The sequence below is a fragment of the Pseudopipra pipra genome, chromosome 16, assembly GCF_036250125.1.
Source record: "Pseudopipra pipra isolate bDixPip1 chromosome 16, bDixPip1.hap1, whole genome shotgun sequence".
NCBI lineage: Eukaryota > Metazoa > Chordata > Aves > Passeriformes > Pipridae > Pseudopipra > Pseudopipra pipra.
Window position 1 is genome coordinate 9826241 of NC_087564.1, and position 21063 is coordinate 9847303.

Sequence of the window (21063 nt, forward strand, 5' to 3'; positions counted from 1 at the left end):
ATGGTGTAAAATGCCCCTGAAGTCAGTGGGACTCTGAATTACAGCTGTTCCAAAGCTCTGTTCTTGAGTCTTTGTGTAACCATTAAAAGACATTCATGTAATCAAGCCCTCCTACTGCAGATTGTTAGAGGTGTTACTGAACCTCAAAGAACATAAGCACAGAAATAACATTTCTAATAAATGTTTAGGCATTTCTGCAAGTGCCACCCAAAATGTTACCTTGGCACAGGGGCAAAGGATTTGTCTTCTAATTCTTCTAGTGGTCTCGTGTATGACGACGGAAACCATCCTTTTCTGTAATGAGAAAGGTTTTTTATATTATATACATTGGAAAGATCTTTCAAAGGACAACTTGGACTAAACCATAGACTGAACAAACTGAGATTTAATTTTTGAAGACTCGATTTCGGATGATGCCAAATTAGTGTGCAAAACTTCCCTAAAATAAGTGCATTGATTTTCCTTACAGAAAGCCTCCAAATCCCCCAGACAGCCAACAAAAAAGGTAGAAAACCACTTCCCATCTGCTAACAAAATCTGATGAAACTCGCTTTTCCTTCATGTTCCAGGTGGATAATATATTGATTATCTTACGCTCTGTTTGTGTCATGCTCCCCATAGAGCCAGCCATCCTTTTCCTCAGCTACCAGCAGTGTGATGATATCCCCCTGGGCAAAGCTGAGCAGTGTCTTGTTGCTTCCAGCAGTATGTGGGAAGATTGTCTTCACTTTTTGCCTTTTCATTATATTTAGTCCCGTGGCAACAGAAGTTGAACGTGATAAACTGGCATCATCTGAATTCTCTGTCAAAAAAAAAGGAACAAGAAGAAAAAAAAAGAAATTAAAGGAAAAAATTAGCCACACTAACAAAATTAAATGCAATTAGTAGTCTGACAGGAAAAAACCCAAAGGAATAATCAAGTGCAAATCAAGTTCTGAGACTTTGTACTTTCTACTTAGACACTTCTCAGTTACCTGCCAATGTTTCTTATCACCATGAAGTTCTTAACAGCAAGTGCATTTATATACACACACTCAGCATAATAAAGTTGAACCATCAGGCATAAAAAGTTCTGTAAGTTTTAACTGGCTACATTTTTCCCCTTTTGGCATGAAAAGTGCTAAACAATCACAGCTGTAAAAGAAAGGCCTTTGAAAATTTTCCATTATAAAAAGTAACTGTCTATAAAATTCAAGATTTCACTTTCAAATGTGCCTCACACTGAGCTTCAGCATCAAGGAGAGTTGCAGATACTTGGCACTTAGCAAATATTTAAACTAGATGTTTACTGAAGACAAAATAAAGGAGAGCTCAAAACTGTGCTATTTGGTTAGTACAGTATATTGTAAATGCATTTTCAAGGAAGAAATGCTGGAATTGCTATTATCATATTTAGGAGTTCTTCATTTCTTATGCTGTGAGCTAGGCTTAGTTCTTTCCCTTCCCTATGTCAGAGATAGTAAAAAAATAAATATATTAGAAACTTGGAAAATAAATCTTAATAGGATTTTACATTTCAGGAAAGGAACAGAAGACTGTGCTCATTTGGTCCCTTGTGCAGTCCTCCCTTACTGCTAAGTGCCCTTAAAGGAACCCACAGTGGGACTGGCAGAGTGTTTATGTTGTTTTGTGCAGTGAAACAATCCCTGGGATGTATCCTGTTCAAAACTGCCGAGTGCCTTCTGCTGATAACACTGGAATTCATAAGAGCAGTTAAGCTGAGTTAATGAGTGACACACAGAAAGTGATTAAAATAGAATCTACCTACCTTGACCTGCATTTTACTGCAAACAATTCTCTTATAACACATCTCTCCACTGTTATAAGAGGATCGTAAATGCTTTGTAAAGACCGTTTCCTACTCCTCTATACATCCTGGAATTCACCTCACTGTAGCAGTGGAGAAGCCCTGAGGTAATTTTTAATGCTACTGGATGTCATTCACACTTACCCAGTTTGCAACAAAGGGACACTCACCTGCTGAATGATTTAGTTTCTCAGAAGGTGCTTTGGGAGCTGTGGCAGGATTGTTGAACATATCAACGAGTGGGCTCGTGTAGGCCCTGCCTGTGGGAGCGGGGGGCACGTTGGGTGCATTTTCGTGATGAGGATAAAAATCATTTCCAATCTAAAGTCACAAAAACAACAACAACAAAACACTGAGGAGACACAGCCATCACTTATTTGCAAGATTGAATTCTAGAGAGCAATGCTTAAATACTCCCAAATGATATATACTGAGACATGACATAAAGCCCACATGTTCCTATGGAATTGCTGATAGGTTTGTAAGAGGCTTCTGTCCCTTGACAAACACTTGTTAGTGGGAAGGCTATGATAACCTTTTTTTCCCCCCACAAATAGGATGATGATCTCCAGATTTTTCTTTTCTAGAAGTTCACTGTAATCATTTAGAAATTCAGCAACTAATGGTGACAGAACATACAAACAGAAATGAGAAATTCAACCTGTATCTAATAAGCTAATAAGAATCAGGAAGGCAAGAAGGAAAGAAAATAGAAAATAACATTTTGTTTAAGTCTATTTTGAGCTACTGAATATGTAATTACTATTACTTACAGACAAGAATGTTGGAAATGGAATGGTTAGAACAAAAGCAGACCTGAGGCTGGGCTTCTCCCTGCTGTACTGTGCATTTTTCCTGTAGCAGAGCTTCAGCTTAAGGATTTTGGTTCCATACCCAACTCAAGTATATTCCCACTGAGATACATTATAGACTCCATCCCAAATGTTTAGTTGGAGAAACAAAACCTAGTGAAGCCCCTCCACTGCCATCAGAGAACAACATACCATGGTATTTCTCTCTACCATTGGTGAAGGCTGCGGTGTTCCTGAGACTGGAGTGGAGCCAGGTGTCCTTATTTCATCTATCATCATTCTGACTTTTTCAGGCACTTTGGTGGCATCACTGCAGGTTTCCTGCCACCCAGGCAGCTTGGATTTTAGGAAGTCTGCACACTGCATCCAAGTTAAAAAAGGTACTTGTCAGAGATATGCTTTTTCATAAAATTGCACAGACCTACTGGCTAACTTTCATTACACCAAACTGGTAACACCAGCAACATGGAAGTATTTTATAGGATTTTTCTAAGCCATACCTCTTTGAAACAAATAATATGTTATAAAAAGGGACTCTCCTTTGCAGGGTCAGATACCGGATTTAAAAAGTCACAACAACCCTTGATTTTTGCTATAATACATTTCATAGAATAGTGTATTGTAAACATTTTCTGTGAACTGACCAGGACACTTGTCTGGCAGTTCAGTGTTCCCTGGATATTTCTGGCAGTGTGATCTGTGTGCTGCAGGAGATACTGAAGATCTCCTATAGGACTGGATTTCAGGAGTTTCATTTCTGTTCACTGACCTGGACATGGTAGAAGTGCATGTGCTGGGTGAAGCTACAGTGCTTGTCAACCAGGAAACAGAACCTTCTTTTCTCTTCAAGGAGAGCTTCTCTGCAGCCTTCTGCAATGAACCGCTGGATATCGCTCTGGCGAGAGCTCACCGTTTCCAAGTACTGAGGGAAAAAGGAAAAAAAATTCACATAGAGCCTCTGAGTTTTATTTGACACTATATCTAATTACTGAAGTAAATTCCAAAAGCCTTAGAAATAGCTTTTGGAAAGGTGAAGTCTGTGGCTCTGCTTCCAAGCCCTTCTCTTCTCCTGCACACACCTGACTTCCCTGAGCCCATCAGGTAAAGGTGTATTGTCCCTACAGGCATCAAAAGCTTATTTAGGGGCTGGGGGGGGGAAGTGAAGCAAAACAAGAAAGTCTTTTAGCCTCTAAATAAAACTCTGCAGTAGATAAGAACCTGGCATCAAAGCAGTGTCTGTGCTGAGCAATTGTACAGCCACAGGTGTCTAATTAGACTAATTACCTTGTCTGCTCCACAGTAGTTCCTTTACTCACACAAAGCTCTGAGGAATCTCTACTTCATTTAAGGGGGGGAAGTGAATGAACTAAAAAGGCTCAACTATATTTATCTGAGGTTACGAGGATTCATGGCTAAACTGTGATTAAATGCTATTCCTTGAACTCTCAGACCCAGAGCCAGAACTTTAAAAAAACAAACCTGTTATGAATGCAGGTTAAAAGATAGGCACTAAGAAATAGGAGCTCCTACCATCTACATTTACTGTACTGAGTTATAAACAAAGCTTTAATTGAATTTTAAAATAGAAAAATATGGAAAAAATTATAAGCTAGCACGAAGTACAAGTATTGTGCAAATAAAAGTATCAATGGCAAGTATTTTCAGAATTCTCTCAACCAGAATATGAGTCCCTAATTTTAAAATAGTTTGTCTTCAGTGCCCTGCCATTTCAGATTTCTCCTCAAGATGGCAATGCTGGATTAAAGGCAGTAGGAAAGGCAGTAACTGATAACACAGGTTGACATTGCCTACTTTGGGAAATAAATTTATAGCAAATTATTACTGAATTTGCATATCTTAGCTGACTCCCCGTGTAAAACTCTGCATGAAGGTGTAGCTGCAAAGGTACTTAAAAACAAAAAAAAAAAATCAATTGACCCAGTTGTCAAGGGATGAAATCTAGAAATTAGAACAGAAGTCTCTGAACATGCACTGTGGAGCAGTGAGAGCTCAATTTCAGCTGGAATACATCCTCTAGGAGTGCCTTTAATACAAACCAACTTTCAGGAATCATTAACATTTTCTGTTGACCAGTTCTCAAACAAAGGAAGAAACAAATAAGAGACAGTGCACTGACCTCCATTTCTTTATGCTCATATTTCGTTACATTTCGTGCTCCTTGGCTTTTCCTTCTGATTTTTTTCAGCTCAGCCTGAGACTTCTCTAAAGAATCCAGTTTGCTCCTGTGTTCGGTTTGGTACCTCTTTAGAGTTGCCTGCAACCAAAGCATTTACAACAGCTGTAATGCCCTCAGCCCTGGAGCTGGGTAAGTGACTGAGGCACTTCTGCCATCCCTGAGATCTCTCACACCCACCAAATGAGTTCAGTAGACAAATAAAATAGGAGTTTTAGAATTGAATGTATACTTACAGTCATGTATTTCACATCCAGGTCTGTTTTCTTCTCCAGTTCAGATATAATTTCTTTATGAAATTTTTTGAACTTTAAAAACAAATGAATGAAGAGTTATTAAAAATTGGCAAAAGCAATTTATAATTTCACAAGGAAAATGAATTTAAAAAAGTCATTTAACTTACACTCTCCTCTAGACTGTCATTAAGTTTCTTGTGTGTTCTTGAGATTTCTACCAGAACTTGGCCTGTTGATAAACATACAACCATATTGGTTTCTTTCATAGAGTTCTGAAGTTAGTTAACAAAGAGCAGTAATAAAATACATTTACCTAATATACTCATTAACTAGACTCTATTTAAGAGGGATAGGAAATTTCTTGCTGTTGCTCACCACAGCAGTTTAAATAAATAACTCACTCTGGCCACAGACAAACCAAGCAGCTCCTAAGTGATAGATGAATAACTAATCATGCATTGTTATGCAAAAACGGCATGGAGTGCCAGACAAAATAAATACTTCCTTCTCTCCAGAATAGCTCCTGTTGGTTTAGTAACAGCTTCTTTTCTTGCCAAGTCAGAGTAACAACGGGAGTTGTTACTGTACAAGTAACTGCTCTCCCTTTCTTAGGCTGAAAATTAAACGTTGATGTTTATTAAGTAACAGCACCTTCAGAATCAACAAAGTAACCTTTCCCTTCCCTCACAGCACACCTGCTAAAACAGAGGTGGTGCACAAAGTGATGAATTCCCCCATTTTATCAGCGGTTGTGGCCCAACTGTACAGCATTAACGAAGGGCCAGGACAGAGCAGATTTCTCAGCATCCTCTCAACAGATCCTGAGTATGCCAGCTCTGCTCTGCTGTCTTCTAGCAAAAACTTAACCAGCTTACTCTTAACTGTGAGGAGTTAAAAGCTGAACTGGTTCATTTTACTTCAGGAGGATATAGAGGAAAAATCCCTCAGTCTTTGGGTGTGGTTCTGTGCACAGACCATCGTAAACTGCGGTGCAGCCCTGCGTGCAGCCACATCACCCTGCCGGGGGCACAGGGCCACATCATCCCCACTCCCTTCCTTGTTGGGGCACTGACACACGGAGTGTGTGCCAGCCTGGTCTAGGAGATTGCAACACACTGCTGAGGAGTTGGAAGGGCCCTGAAGTGAAGTTTGTCTTCACCCAAATCAGACAACTGTTACCAGCTCCCAGCCAGGAGCCGTTACAAAAACTGGAAGTGCCAGGGCCACAATGAGAATCCCAAACTGGGCTGCATCTGAAAGTCTCAACTGGAGATGTGTTTCCCTGGCATTCCATTTCCACAGCAAGACCGGCAGGTTCAGTTCCACAGCTGGTTCCCTGGCACACCTCCTCCAGTAATCCCTCTATCCCTCAATCAGCCTCGCAGGTGTCCCACCTGTATTTGCCACGCAGGTGCCTGCAGTATTTAAGCTGCAGTCGTGCTGTCCTAGTGCACAGGCAGGGCTACAGAGCAATCCACAGCTCTGAAACTCCTGCACATGGCTGGCAGTCACTGCACGGGACTCTGTGTCCCTCCTATTTGTTATTTTACACAATTCCAGTTTAGTTTCTTGAGTTAAAAAAGAGAGGCTGCATTAACTGCATGCTGCTGCACAAATCTTGTTTTCTACCATCCATAGTCTTTGAGAAGCCCTGAGTGAGTTAGCAAAGACTTATCATCCCATAATGCTCAGAAAAGCTCCCAAAAGATTAAAAAATTTGGCTTGATAAAATGAATGACAGACCTCTTCATGAGAACCTTCTCATCTTCTCCTTTCTCATCTCCACAAACATCCAAACTTGTCTCCCCACAGTGCAGGTTGGTGATTTGGTAACCTCCCCACATAAGGCAGAATCATTCCTATAGTGCCTGAGTATGTTACCACCTTTCTCCCATTCTCAAGTTACACCACCTCAAGATTTTAGTTTCTTTGAAACGAGAACCCTATCTCCTGTGTATGACACAGCAGATATTTAACTGAATAATGCAAAATGTGGATCTGCATTATTGTTTATGGGGAAGCATGAAGTGGTTCAGGAAGACACACAGATCTCCTGAATTTTCAGGAATCTCTCTTTGCACAGCAGACTACAGAAGACTTAGAATCAGAACACAATGATATCAGACAACCCCTTGACTAGCAAGAAAAAGGAATTTGCACACAGGATGGGAGATGGCAGAGACAGAGGGGTGCTGTATCTTTTTAAAAATACGTATAGTTTCTCTGGGTCCTTTCGTCCAGCCAACAGAGTGCTATGCTTTTTTTGTTCCTATTTAAAGTTTGGTGACTACAGAAATATAAATACTATAAGAAGAGAGAGATGCTATAGTAATTAGTTGCTCATATGCAATAGAAAAGTAAATACAATGTGGTTACACAAACACCTGAAGTAACGGACCTGAGCTGTGTTATTTTAAGGCTATAGAAGTGAATACACTTTAGTCCATAGTGTTTGTTTCACCAACTCAAATGAAATGACACATTTTAGAATCTAAAGAGCTTTTAAAGTTAGAAGAGTTCTGTAAATGCTTATCTACAACTTAAAAAGGAAAATGTTGTTACAAGAAAGCAGGAAATATAATCAAGAAATACAAATAAAATTACAAAGTTCGTGTGGTTTTACATATGCAGACTAGAAAGCTATTTGGGAAACTACAGAAATTCCGGGTGAGAGTAGAAATGGCCCTCAAAATAATTACCCTTATAGATTTTTGTACTTCTAAAATGAACTTATTCTGCCTCTTTGTGAGAAGTAAGTCCTGAGCCAAAGCAGAGCACTGAGCTAATCCTTGGCAACGCCAGCGCAGCCACCGCGGGCGTTCCGGGCGGGGACAGACATCCAACAGTCGGGTATTGACTCAGCTCTGCGTGGCTCCCTCCCTCTCCCTCCCTCCCTCTCCCCTCCCTCTCCCCTCTCTCCTGCCCTGCCCCTGCTCCATAAAACCCCCATTCACCTGGGGCAGCCGCGCTGGAAAACCTGACGCGCACAGGGGTTATTTTTGTCTCCTGAACTGACTGCAGCCTTCAAGTCTTTCGGCTTTGACTGCTTGGGTAGAAACAGGTTTGTTTTTTTTTTCGTCTCAGTTACAAAAAATACTGCCAAAACATGTCCTGAGGAGAACTTTAGAAACTACACTTCCTTCTGAATGGTTTGTGCTGGATTATTTTAGGGGTTTATTTTAGAGTGTTCTAGAACACTTTTAAACAGTGTGTTTGGATGACAGTGACTGTCTCTCTCTCTAATTGCATTTTCTTTTTCTCTCAACCAAAGACTCCCTGTACTGTGTGTCAGAAAACCCACTTTATGCTGAGATCTCCTCCCTGCTACTGGGAACCCACAGGCACTCCATGTACTGGCTCCCCCATTTAATTAATTTCCTCTTTCAAAATGTTGATTCAAAATGTGAAAAGAACCCGCAGTGAGCATGCTCTGACCTATTAAAATTTAAATTATACATCAGATTCTGCACTTTGAATAAATACAGAGCATTTTTACAGTGAACATATACCATGGTTCTTTATTGCCAGTTTAAGGTAATAGGTTAGCCACATTTTGATGGCCCTTCCAAATGAAATTTATAGAAGGAGGCAAGTTTTTGTAGAAGACTAAGTCAGGAAAGACAAAACAGCCCCTATTCTACATGTAACAGTGTCCAAGTAGAATGGAAATTGAACAACTTCAGTATAATATTTGAATTTTAATTACAATGGTGAATTATAGAATAGCTTTAAGAAAGATGACAGGTTACTCTGGATTAATAGCAGCATAACCTAAGGCCAGGCCCTAATGTTCAGTCTTTATTCCTCTTGCAGAAAGGTACAGAAAAATACTTAAGGTGAAGACAAACATGTATTTCTTACATCAATTAAAACTATTTTGCTATATATTAAAGCTGCTCGTGAGCAGGTTTATATATGAGAGCTCATAATACACAATAACCAAGTGTTAACCTTGTCATCAGTTATTGGCAAACCCCAAACCTATCAAACACAATGACACGACCAGAGCACACCATAACAGGCCACTCAAGTCCAATTTGTGGCAGCCCTACTGTAAACTTGAACCAGTTTTAGGCATCATATTATGCAATGAGTCACTGAACCCAAACCACTGGTCTTGATGATAAACATAACTATTAAAATACTTGCCTTTCAAAGATAGTTTTTTTCTGCTTTCCATCTTCCCACACTCTGAACATGAAATCTTTGTGACTAAAAAACACAGCCGACGTTAAATATTCCCACTTTGTTTCAGAAAACAAAAAAGTAGCTGTACATGTTCACAGATACTTGTTCTGATCTTTTGCCATTATCTTAGAGGTAGGGAAGAGAAGCAACAACCTCTTTCAGAAAGGGATTTTGGGGGTACATCTCAAACACCTTAAATGACTTAAAAATAAACCAGACATTTCTCATATATAGTTCTTGAAACTATGCTGTGAAATACAGCTATAACCTGATATATGACCATGAACAGGAATGCCAAGTTCCATGGTTAATTTATTGCTTTCCAATAGGTTCAGTGCACAGGTAGAAAGATCTTTTAAGCTGAAACTTCAGGAATTTGTGGAATATTTTTAGGCTTAATCAAGGTTGTCAGTTGTATCTGTATTTTCTCTTGAGAAAATAAGACAGACTGGAATTTCATTAATGGTGCTGGGTTTGTTACAAAAAGAAATAAAAAAATCACTAGCCCAAAGGGTGTAACAGTTATTTCTCCACAACTGTTACTCTCTCTCAGCAGCCCTTGAACAAGAAGACAGCCTTGAAAGTCTGTCTTCACAGGAGATGAAAATCAAGGAAAGCAATTCCTAACAGAAAAACTCATTGTAAGGCCAGAACTTGTGCAGCAGTTACATTTCAACCTCACTGTTTGCACTGGCTGATTGTTCAGGTTATTTACCTTTTCACCTTATGTTGACTGTTCTTGTGAATAGAAGACTAGAAGAATTTGTTCAAGTTAGAAACAAAAATGGAACTCAATCAATAGAGTTCTGTCATAGAAACAAGTATCAACAGCTACCAACAAAATCACTTAACCTTTTAAAATACTAAATAGCTGTATAAAAAAAATCAATAAAAGTAGTAATTGCATCATCTTACTTAAAATATACTTCAAATTTGTTTTATTTAGAGAAGGTTGCTCTTGAAAAATTTCAAGCCTCTTAATAGAGAGACTTTCTTAGATGCCTGGGAACAGACAAAGTACTTAATTATATCACTCATTTACCTCCTGTTGTCCTATTTTGTATTCAGGGCAGGTCGAGTAACTTTGTGTCTTAGAGATGAAGCCACATAATTATTTACATTAAACAAGAGAATGAAAGGCTGAGTCAAACCTACACATGGAGACAATATAGTCCAAGTGCAATATTAGATGCCATTGCTGGCAAGATGCTCTTTTCTCCAACTAATCCTTTGCCCAGAAGAAAGGCATTTATGACACAGGAAAGTCAGAAACACAGTCCTTTGAAGCCAGCAGCCCCTGGAAGGTAGTAAAATAGGAAGCTTCAAAGAAATACAGTATAACAAATAAATATGATTGAACAAAACATCTGTTCAGCTTCAAATGTGTTAAATTTATCCTTCTGTCATAGGAAGGATTGAACTGTGCAACAGATGCTTTAAAGAAGGCTAAAATTTTTAATGGAATTTAACGTGAAAGAATAAAATCACAATGAAGGACAAAGTCATGTAAAACTTCCCCAGCTCTAACTGCACTTTGCTTCTAATACAATTTGTCCAGAATGCTTTAACACACTCCCCTCCTTCTGTAGAATTAACAGTAATATGCACATAAATCAATAGGACTAGGTCAAGTCTGCCTTTCCTTACTGCATGAGCGACCATGGAATAGGAAGCAAGGAGTAAATCTCCCTGTAGTTCATTTTACAAAATGGCACTGACACATGACCATTCAGTGCCATTTGGTGAAGGTGACTGCAGAGGTGAAGGGGAAGAGAAAAAAAAAGAATAAAGCCTAAAATTGAGAAAAGGAGAAGAGATTTCAGACTATAGCAAAGTATTTTAAGGCCAGTCTACATGGTAGCTAGAACTGTAGCAGCTAGAACTGTACATAAACAAATAAATAAATAAATAAAATCTGTAAATAAAAATAGAAGCAAGGAGAACTTCACGTTCTAAACAGCATTCTGAGATCAATTTTAATTTTAAAATATGCAGAATTCTCAATGTGAACAACAGAAACATTTTGGCAATATAAGAAGCAAATAAGTTAATGAATTTAAAGCAGATTAAACACAGGTTAAGAGAAATGAAAAAACCCTCCATGACACAATGGCTGAAATCTGTGTATTCGTATACCAGTCCAGTAAAATAAAATCCCCAAAGTGATATGACTCTGAACCATGAGGAATGAAACTGAACGTTATGATATTACTGGACATGTAAAAAAAGCGTAATTTCTCATATAAAATTAACACACAATATTTCAAGTAATTATCTGAAACTCACTGAATGCTCAGAGTTAAGGAGTTTCAGTTTCTTCATAGCTCAGTTTTGTTTTTTCACAAGTTTAATTACTTCTAAATATTAAAATCTTTTTAGTCTCATTGATACAGAAGAGATAAACAGTCCTGGTTGATGCCCAAGTCTAAGTAGTCTAAGTATCTTGCCTCATGTCCAGACAAACCCAGTAAGCAATAAATAGGATTGTACAGGACACTGTTGCTAATTTTGTGAGTTGGGCACTGATGGTGTTGGGTCTGATGAACCCAGGGCTCTACTTGCCCCTTCTCACAGGACATCACTGCTGTGTTCCTCCTTTGGCTTCATAGGGAAAAATGGATTCTAGCCCATGCACAGTTTTTATGCCTTTGACCACAGTCCAAACTTCATCTGCTTGAATGAATAAAAAAACCTCAACCAAAAAACCCCCAAACTGTGGCCTCTGTTTTTATCCAGTCATGGGCAATACTTCTTGATCACCTCCCCATCATTAGGCTGCACATTGCCCTCAGCATGAGATATAGAATCAAAGAATCCTGTTATTCAAAAACCCTTTTCCCATTTCATAATTCGACAAACAGTGAAGGGATAGAGCACAGCTCATTCCTACTTCACTAGCCAAGCACCTCTTAAAACAGCATTTCCTTCTGCAATCCAGGATCAAGACTATATAGTCATCTTTTTGTTGTCCTAAAACTTTGTTGACCATGTGGAAAAAAATATCATAGGACCACATAATGAAGTACTTTCCCAGTACATGAGACAGAATTTAAATTCCCTGAATTAAAAGTATGATTTTTCTTTAAAACTTCAGAATGTTTAGATATTAAAAGAGACAAAATACTCCTCAGCTCCTTTATACCTTAAAAAGTCCAGGACTGCTTATAAGCCATAATCAGTCAAACCCAGGGATAAACTTGCATTTTAAACATACCTTACTAAGACTAAAATTAATGCCAAATTCTTTCAGCTTGACAGAAGTGATTTTAAGAAGTACTGCACAATTTATACCATGCACTACCTGCTATAAATTGGGCAATGAACTTCTCATCCATTAGCTATTCCCACATAAGCCTTGACAAGAGTGAATACTTATGAGATTATCAAGATCATTACAATTGCCAGTTACTCCAAATTTATTCTTGGTGTGATGCTCCTATTCTTGGATTTTAAATGGAACAAACACGTTAGCTTACATTGTATTTTAAAGAGGAATGTGACTTTATTGCAGATTTAGCAAACTTTAGTCTGCAGTCTACTTTGCCTTTCTCTCCCAAGCCCTTTTGATGTCTTAGTCAAAAATATTCAGAGATTAGAATTTTTTTAAACCTACTATATCACTGAACAGATGTTAATTAACATGAAATATTCATCTTTTTTCAGATGATTGCTAAGCACAGAGACTAAATTTTAATGCTAAAAAAAGGAAAGGAAAAGCATATGCCATATAAATAATGCATGAAAAAGGACAAACTTGTTTTTCCACCTGTTACTCCATTACTAATATATATGAAGACTGCTGCAGGCAGTTGTTTTTTGGGTTTTTTGTTTTGTTTTTTTTCCCCAAATGTAGAAATGCACAATATATCAAGGTTTGTATGTCAGCAGCTTTTCATACTTGAGCTGCAGTGCTGTTAAACAAGTGACTTGTAATCCTCACACAAGTCGGGTGCAGAGAAAATAAGTTACAATACAGCCACAAGCCTCGACTTGCCTGGGTGAAGTCCAGCTGGTTTTAGGCAGATTAGTTAAGGAAGCTCATGTAAGAGAGTTAATCTCTGTTTTCCAGCAGGTCTGGAACATACAAATCATGCTAACCAGCAAAAACTACAATTCTTTATGGGTTTCAGTACAAGAGAGGATAAATATTTATCATTATCATCACTATAAATGTTACATGAAATGCAATAAAATGCAAGGAATCACTGCAACTTCCATTACAGCACTTTGGAACTGCCACTGAGTCTCACAGTCTCAGCAGTGTCCAAAAAAAGCCACCAAAAAACCCACACCCAAATTGAGCTGAAAGTTTTGATGAATGTCTTTTTCTCAGAAGTCCAAGACAATCGGTTTTGGTTCCCTGCCCTCCCCCTGGGACTGTGACATCTACAATGGATACTGGATTTTTCATTTTTTTTGGTTGAGAAATAATTCATCAGGACCAGCTGACTGTAGAGACTAAATATAGTCAGGCTGTCAATAAAGGATTTACAAGCTAGTTACAAATGTGATGTCGCTTTTTTCACTAGGTTGTCATTTACTTTCTATTTTCCATCTATTTCTCTCACTGGGAGGACAACCAAGTGTATTTTCTCTTAATTCTTTGCCAACAGATGTACCTGGTGCTGGCAGTGAGGAAAGACTGATTGCTGAGCATCCTTAGCTGGGAGATGTGAGGGAGAACAGCCCCCTGGCCACTGCAGGAGCCCCGGCACCAGCTGATCTTCCTGTGTTTGGGTAAGTTCAACAGCTCTGGGGAGCACACACCTGTGTGCACACAGAGTGCCAGTTCTCACACCTCCAAAAGTGAAGTCACTTTTTTGGATGGATCCAGCCACAATAAAGGAAACATTGCATGGACACACAGGTGAGGTTCAGGACACCCTTCCCAGGGTTTCTACTGCAAGGTGAAGGATGTCTTCACCACGTGTAAGACTCATATAAAATTTAAGTGTTCCAGTGTAGTCAGAAATTCTTTAAGGATTCCCTTCATGGCACTTTCACTATTTTCTCAGGCCTCTGAGGCACAGCATGAACATATCAAGTACACACTCACTGTAGGTGTTTTGAATATCTAATTTTCCCCTTGAGGGTGTGTGCTCACGTGTATCATTATGGATTTCTGTGCTAAAGTCCAGAGCTGTGGCACAGAGGCAGGTGCTCCTACAGCTGCAGGTACCAACACATCTGCCCTGGTGCCACAGGCATCACCTTGTAATGAGGCATCAGCAGGAACAGCACTGCCAGTGCTCCCTGTGAGCTGCTCAACCACCTGGGCAGTTCAGGGCTATAGACTGAAAGAGTGTGATACCACATCTTATCACTGACTAAAAGCAGGAGAATCAGCTTCAGTTTACAGGATGCTGTAAAGTTCAGGAGGGGGTGGGGAATAAAATACTAAAATTGACTGAGAAATATGACCAATTATCTAACTTAATCTGAAAAAATAACTGGAAAAATATCACTGCAGTCCTATGAATATCTGACTTCTTTCCTTCCCCTGGTGCTACTGCAATCATCCCAAAGGCCTTGTGTATTGTCATATTCTGTTTCTCCTATCAGGCATTTCTAGAACCAGAGAATTTGCACCTTGTCTGGAGGTCTTCGTAACAGAAGTTACAACAACATAATTGTATACAGAATAAACTTGTTATTTTGGGTAGTCCTGTAAGAACAAGCTGCAGTATCAATTTTTAAACATTTACATTCTTTATGTTCAATAATATACCCATCTTTTATTCTCTGCATTTCTTGATAGTATCATTTCTGTTTTGTATTTTAGCAGGGAAAAACAGACCCAAGGCTGGCTCATCTCTTTCCACCTTTCTTATAGCAGCTTGGAGGTCTGTACAGCACAAGCTCAGAATGCTACTTATAAAACTGGAAGATATAAAACTTCATTCCTGGAAAAGCCCACGACTTGTATTTCCATTTCAAGACACTCTCTGTGTAGTTTCCTTTCATAACACAGGAGTGGAGTGGCTTCTTCCAATGCAATTCCATAATAAGTATAGTGGAATGTTTTATGCTCCATAGGAAAAGCTGGCCTGGTTGTAACTGCTTAAACCACAGCCTCTAAGCTGCTTTCCCAGAAGTTTCCACCAGATGAGGTGCTAAAGGTTCTGTAGTTGCTGGCACACCTCCCTTGCCTTTCTATCCAACCCAGTCTATTCCAAAGGTAGCACATTGTTGCTCCAGAAGGGCTGACAGGGATGCAGTGAGGTGGGACAAGACAACAGATCCCTCCTCTTCAGCTGCAATGAGCCAGAGAAGGGAAGAGTGTGAGGTGTCACCTTTCTAAGGGAAGTGAAACAGGATTCCAGCTGACAGGGCCAATGTGTATGTTAAAGTAAGCAAACAACTCCCCCCCCCCCTTATTTTAATGGAAGGGCAGCTAGCTATATGCATCCTAAACTATGGAATTTTCTCTTTTTCTGCTTGGCTTTCTCTCTAGTGAGAGTGACAAAAGTGCTGTATCCCAGGATTAACAACAGAGAGCTATAGCTCAGAAAAGTACCTGCTCAAGTGGCAATTTTGCTTTGTAATCAGGAGGAAAATAGACAGTTTAGAATGACAAATACTTGCAAGATAGTGTTTTAAAAATGTGGTGCTGCCTTACATTACAGTCTGATAGAATTTTTTCAGCAAGTAGATATGTTCTTCTTAGCAAAACAAGAATTTTCCAATTCAGTTCCAAAATTTTTCTGTAAGTTGACCACTTAAAGCTCACAGCTTCTGATACAGAAAATCTCTCATTTCTGCAAAGAGAAATGAGGGAGAGAGAAAAGCCCACAGGGCTTCTCTTAGTTGCAAATGTAAAATAAAGTGGCTATCACTGGAAAGAAAAATCAGATAGACCTCTCCATAGATTGGACCTCACCCTACTGATTCTACTAGTATTAGATATATATGATTATCAAAATGTTGTTAGTTTTCTTTACTAAAAGCTAAAAACCAGTTATCAAAGGACGTTTATGAGCCTGTTAGATGTTACTCAAGAGCTCTGACTTAGTAGCTTACTCACAGAGATTTATAAGAAATGCCAGCTGTTGGATAAACTGTAGGTCTATTCATCACTGGTTTGTTCTCTTACTGATTGATGGTTTATCAGCCTTGACTCTCAGCTAATATGCAGTTACCCCAATAATTGCAGACATTTGGCTTCCTGCAGAGAAGTATAAAAGGCTCTCAAAAAAAGGAAACATGCATATGTTCCTTCCCTATGCAGGAACACCTGCCCCACGATCCACATCCCAGCTGTTACTGCAACCACTGTATTACTGCATTACTGCATGAGGAGGGTGTGGAGCCATTTCAAATTACACCACTTGATGGGCAAATGTGTTCTGTGAATGTGTTCAAATCCTGTCTTTTAGACCTGAAGAACAGTCCATTCTTTCGTGCACGAGAGGAACATCAAGTTCAGGGCTCATCCTCTGTCAGGCAAGAATTCCACTTACTATATGCACACCATTAGAAGTTTTGGGATTTTTCTCCCCACCTCTCTATGTTTTGTGACTACCACAGCATAGAGCAATCTTTTTAGTCTAATACTTGCTTCTCTAGATTATTTGTAGTGGTTTTTAACTGAAAAATTTCTCTTGAAGAGAACCCGAATTTCTCCAAATTCTTACATTTCAGACTGCAGATGAGCATAAGCTTTTGTATACCTGCTTCCAGGTAAGTTTTAACAGAATGCAACTATGAAAATACAAGCCTATAACTCAGAGTAATCTTCAAAAAAATTATCAGTCTTGGTTAGATTTAGGAAGGGATTTTTGTCTCCTCTGATTGTTGTTTTAACATACTGATCTTCTGCATTTTACTTCCATCAATCAAGAACATGCAATGTAATATTTTTGTTTCTTTTTCTGTTTAGACAAGCAATTAACAGTTTACACTTCCTAGTTCTTAAGCAATAAACTCTAGGTACAGACTCATAATGTAATTGTGGGTGACTGCTGTAGATACAATTGCTACACAACAAACAAAGTGGGACTTTACACCCACAATATGAAATGAGATGTAGCTACAACTGGCAGGTGCCAGAGAGGATAGTTGGGAAGATAAGAAAAGCAGTATTCCACTAGTGAGTAGGAAATAACTTCCTGATTCCTTGTGCAGGCTACCAAGACAGACTGTGTTACTAGAGGAGAGAGTTTATTAAAACTATAAGCACCAAAAATCAATATGACAAAGCCTCAGACACCTGTGTTTAATGTCACAAAAGTTACTATTTTAACACTGTGGTGCAGTGTCTCCATGAAATTGGTTTTAGTGCACTATTTTATTGTGGTTTCCTGAAATTTGAATGGTATGAAATCTTTACATTTTTAAACATGCAGTTTCTTGTTTCCTATCTTTCCTTCCTAGAGGGATTTCCAAAAGGGGCCTAGGAAAAAAAGGTATGCAAATTCCATATTGCAGAATAACTTGAACCACATAAATTCAGGTTCTGTTCCTAAATGCTCACATCAAGTCTGAGGGACTACAAGCTCAGAAATTAGGGAAATAAGAAATTAGAAAGAATGTTGATTAAATCAACTTATCCCTTATTCATAAGGACTGTGTTATGACTGCAGTACATTCTTCTACTGCCTCAATTTGCCTAAAATATTCTGTATTAAAATAATCCAGAGTGCTTCAACCAGACTTGAAAGATAAAGATACTTAGTACAAAAGCTCTGAATCAGCTGGAATATCCAGATTTCCATTTCAGTCTCTTTGTTTCCCTGTTCTGCTCCAATCTCCTCTGACAGAAGAAAGCATTTTTCTGGCATTTTTACTTTTTGCCCCACTGTTTCTCTGGCCTCTATGTGTTCTACCCTCTACTTCAAAAAATTCCTTCTGTACTGCTGTTCCATTTCTGTTTCTGCCCTGCTGTGGGGCTGGTATCCATTTTACTGGCTCATTTTAGAAGACCATGTTCTGTGTTTCCTTATGAGAAGAAGAGAAGGATTAACTGTGGTTTTGATACAAATCTTTACATCACACTTGGCAGTAAATATACTCCAGGTCACCCAGCAGGTTTGAGTTTGAACTGTAAAATGACCTCTTTTTTGGCAAAGATAACAGAAGTATTTTGCATGATAGACCTGCTAGTGGTCAATAATGTGTCTTTTGACAAGTCTAAAGGAACTCATGGAAGAGACAATTCCACAGGGGGTTGAACCTACAGTAACTCCCCTGGGGTTATAGGGCCCACAGATGAGCAAAGTTTGATCTGGTCTTCACACATCCCACATTGCTCAGCATTCACTGTAATATTATAAAAATACAAAAGTGTACAGTAAATTCTTTTTTTTTTTTTTCTTTCTAAGCAGATACTTTTAAAGACATCTGAGTGTCTATTGTCTATTTGGCAAATATTTCAGTGTTGTAGCCCAGCTTCAATGCCTTCTTTTCTTGAAAATGCAAGTAATCTCTCACAGATTCCTAACCACATTATCCTGCCTTTTCCAGTGTTCACTGGCTTTCCTTGTCTTTAAATTAAGTATTCCATCAGAGAGTATGGTGAAAAAACTCCAGAGTTACTGTTTTCCTTAAGAAGAATAGATTTTTCTGCAGGAACAGTTAAAGCAGAAGGTGAACAGAAAGCAGGGTTAGCGGTCTGACCCTGAAGAAGGCCAGGTTTTCTCAATACAGTATATCTAGAAAAAGGTTTGTAACTGCGGGGAAGAACTCATAATTAAATATATAATAAATATATTTTCAATCACAATCCTGTATTGTCCCCAATAATAGGGAAAACCAGTTCTTTTCAGCATTCAGCACAAGATTGCCCAGTGATAGTATTTTCCAACAAGCAATGTCCCACAGTCACGTCACATCCAATGAAACAGCTGCTTCCCTGCATCTGCCCAACTGCTGGATTGCAAATATCGTCATTGTGCATTTTCTGATATTTTATAAGACTCTGCATAGTCATCTCTTCTAACTTTTGTGCTCTGGTTTGACACCAGCAGCTCTGCTTTCTGTAAACACCCTGCAGAGCAAACACAGAAAGCACCTCCATCAGGACTGTTTGCTTTGCCCTGTTTGCTGTTCCGCCGCTCCCAGCTTTGAACACAGGAGTTCACACTCACCCAGAAGTGGTTTCAGAACAAATCATAAAAATGTGTGCAGCACATAGAAACCAGTGGCCACTGTTCAAGGAAGTTCTGTCCCCTCAGTTCCACTTCACCAGAGCTATTAAAAAAAAATTGCTCAACCCACCCTTTTTAATCAGCTGAATTAACAGACTATTGTGGGTTACAGGAGCAGATCCATGTTACATCACTGGAAGAGCCCTACACTGCCCAAAATCAAAAGTTCTGAGACAAGAGTCTTCATCAAGTTATTTTTGTCAGAAAGCAAATAAAGGCATCACACAAATGTTTCCTCTTTGCAGTGTAGTTCCCGGTTCTTTGTTTTGTAGTGATGTAAGAAATAGTACAAATACTTTGTACTTCTTTGCCCAACATTAGAATTATACTGCTCAGCCTACAAAAGTGAAGTTGTCAAGGTCAAGTGCAGATGACAATCTTTCAAAAATTCAGAAACTATTTTCAGGGAAGTACAGAACTTGTAGTAGATTTATATAATGTAAAATTAATCCATCTTTGAGTCTAGTTTCTCTTTCAAAAGCTCAACTAGAAAATAAATATAATGCATATGAGAACTTTTTAGTGATACACTTGATCAAAAGTAGTGAGGTAAACCTGAACCCTTCACAATGAAACTCATCCAGAAAATGATTTTAGTTTAGAACTGCTGTCATACACTAGGACTCTTCACACCAGTATTCTACTACAAAAGTTTTTCAACATTCATCTCTGCATTAAAAATCAAGCTGTGTATTTTTTTGGTATTTATTTTAGAATTATATGAGCTTAAAAATACATGCTTTTGAATGCACAGGCAGATATATATTCACAAAAGGAGAAAAAGAAAAGGTCACTTTGTCAGAACATTTTAAGTGTCTTGAGAAACAATATGAAACAATATACCTTACAGGCATCTCATCCTTTCCATCTATGTGTCATTTAAGAGTAAAACATACTTCTACTGATCCTTATCTACTTCACATTAGTTCTATGAAGTGCCAGCAGGAAAACAAAAATAAAGTTTATTTTTGAAGGATTTCACTTACCCAATTCTTTAGAAACTGGAGAACCAGCTGATATATCCCCAATCTTTGCAAGGCTGTCATAATATGCTCTTCCAGCCACTATCATAACTGGGGGTGAGGGAAAAGAAAGTGTTAAAAAAAATCAAAATATCTTCCATTTTTTATTAATCTGTGATCCTCTGAAGTCTTTTAATCCAGGGCACAGAGAGTATGAGAGGAGTATATGGCAACAAGGAAATCTATCAGAGAGAGTTACACAAGCCCCTGTGCTCCTGCTAATTTGTGGAACCAGGAGACAAAGACAGGACACCAGAAGACATTAATGAAGTTTCAGCCTCTTATTTAGTTCCAACTTTCATGCAGACCCAGGGGCAATCAGCATCCAGTGGGGAGGTTTAGCCATAAGCCATTGGTCAGGACATAACGAAATTCCTTGGTACCAATAAAACTGGAGGAAAAAAACCAAAATGCAGCCCTAAATTTACCAGAAATGCCAGGATCTCTTGTATTGACCAGGCAGAGCAGTGATGTGAGAAATGGCAACTGGCCACGAGACAAGAGACCTGTCGTTGCCACAAGGAAACCTGGAGCCCTTCAAAAACAAATGATCATTTCCTGCTTAAGTTGGCTGTTACAGGAACCAATAAGTTCTTAATATATATCATGAAGGTTCCAGTTATTCCCAGTTAATCATTTCCTGGTTATGGCTGATTTAA

At 38.8% G+C, this 21063-nt stretch overlaps 1 protein-coding gene across 1 annotated transcript in view; it reads right to left on the reverse strand.

Moving 5' to 3' along the window:
* The window catches only part of BAIAP2L1 (BAR/IMD domain containing adaptor protein 2 like 1), a 35261-nt gene that overhangs the window by 3581 nt on the left and 10617 nt on the right, over positions 1 to 21063 (reverse strand). The window contains exons 3-11 of the mRNA XM_064673060.1: positions 20369 to 20455; positions 5217 to 5278; positions 5050 to 5121; positions 4757 to 4894; positions 3389 to 3541; positions 2812 to 2979; positions 1978 to 2128; positions 595 to 802; positions 220 to 294 (exon numbers count right to left, since the gene is read on the reverse strand). Coding sequence (XP_064529130.1) covers positions 220 to 294; positions 595 to 802; positions 1978 to 2128; positions 2812 to 2979; positions 3389 to 3541; positions 4757 to 4894; positions 5050 to 5121; positions 5217 to 5278; positions 20369 to 20455 — 1114 coding nt within the window. The remainder of the gene's footprint in view (positions 1 to 219; positions 295 to 594; positions 803 to 1977; positions 2129 to 2811; positions 2980 to 3388; positions 3542 to 4756; positions 4895 to 5049; positions 5122 to 5216; positions 5279 to 20368; positions 20456 to 21063) is intronic.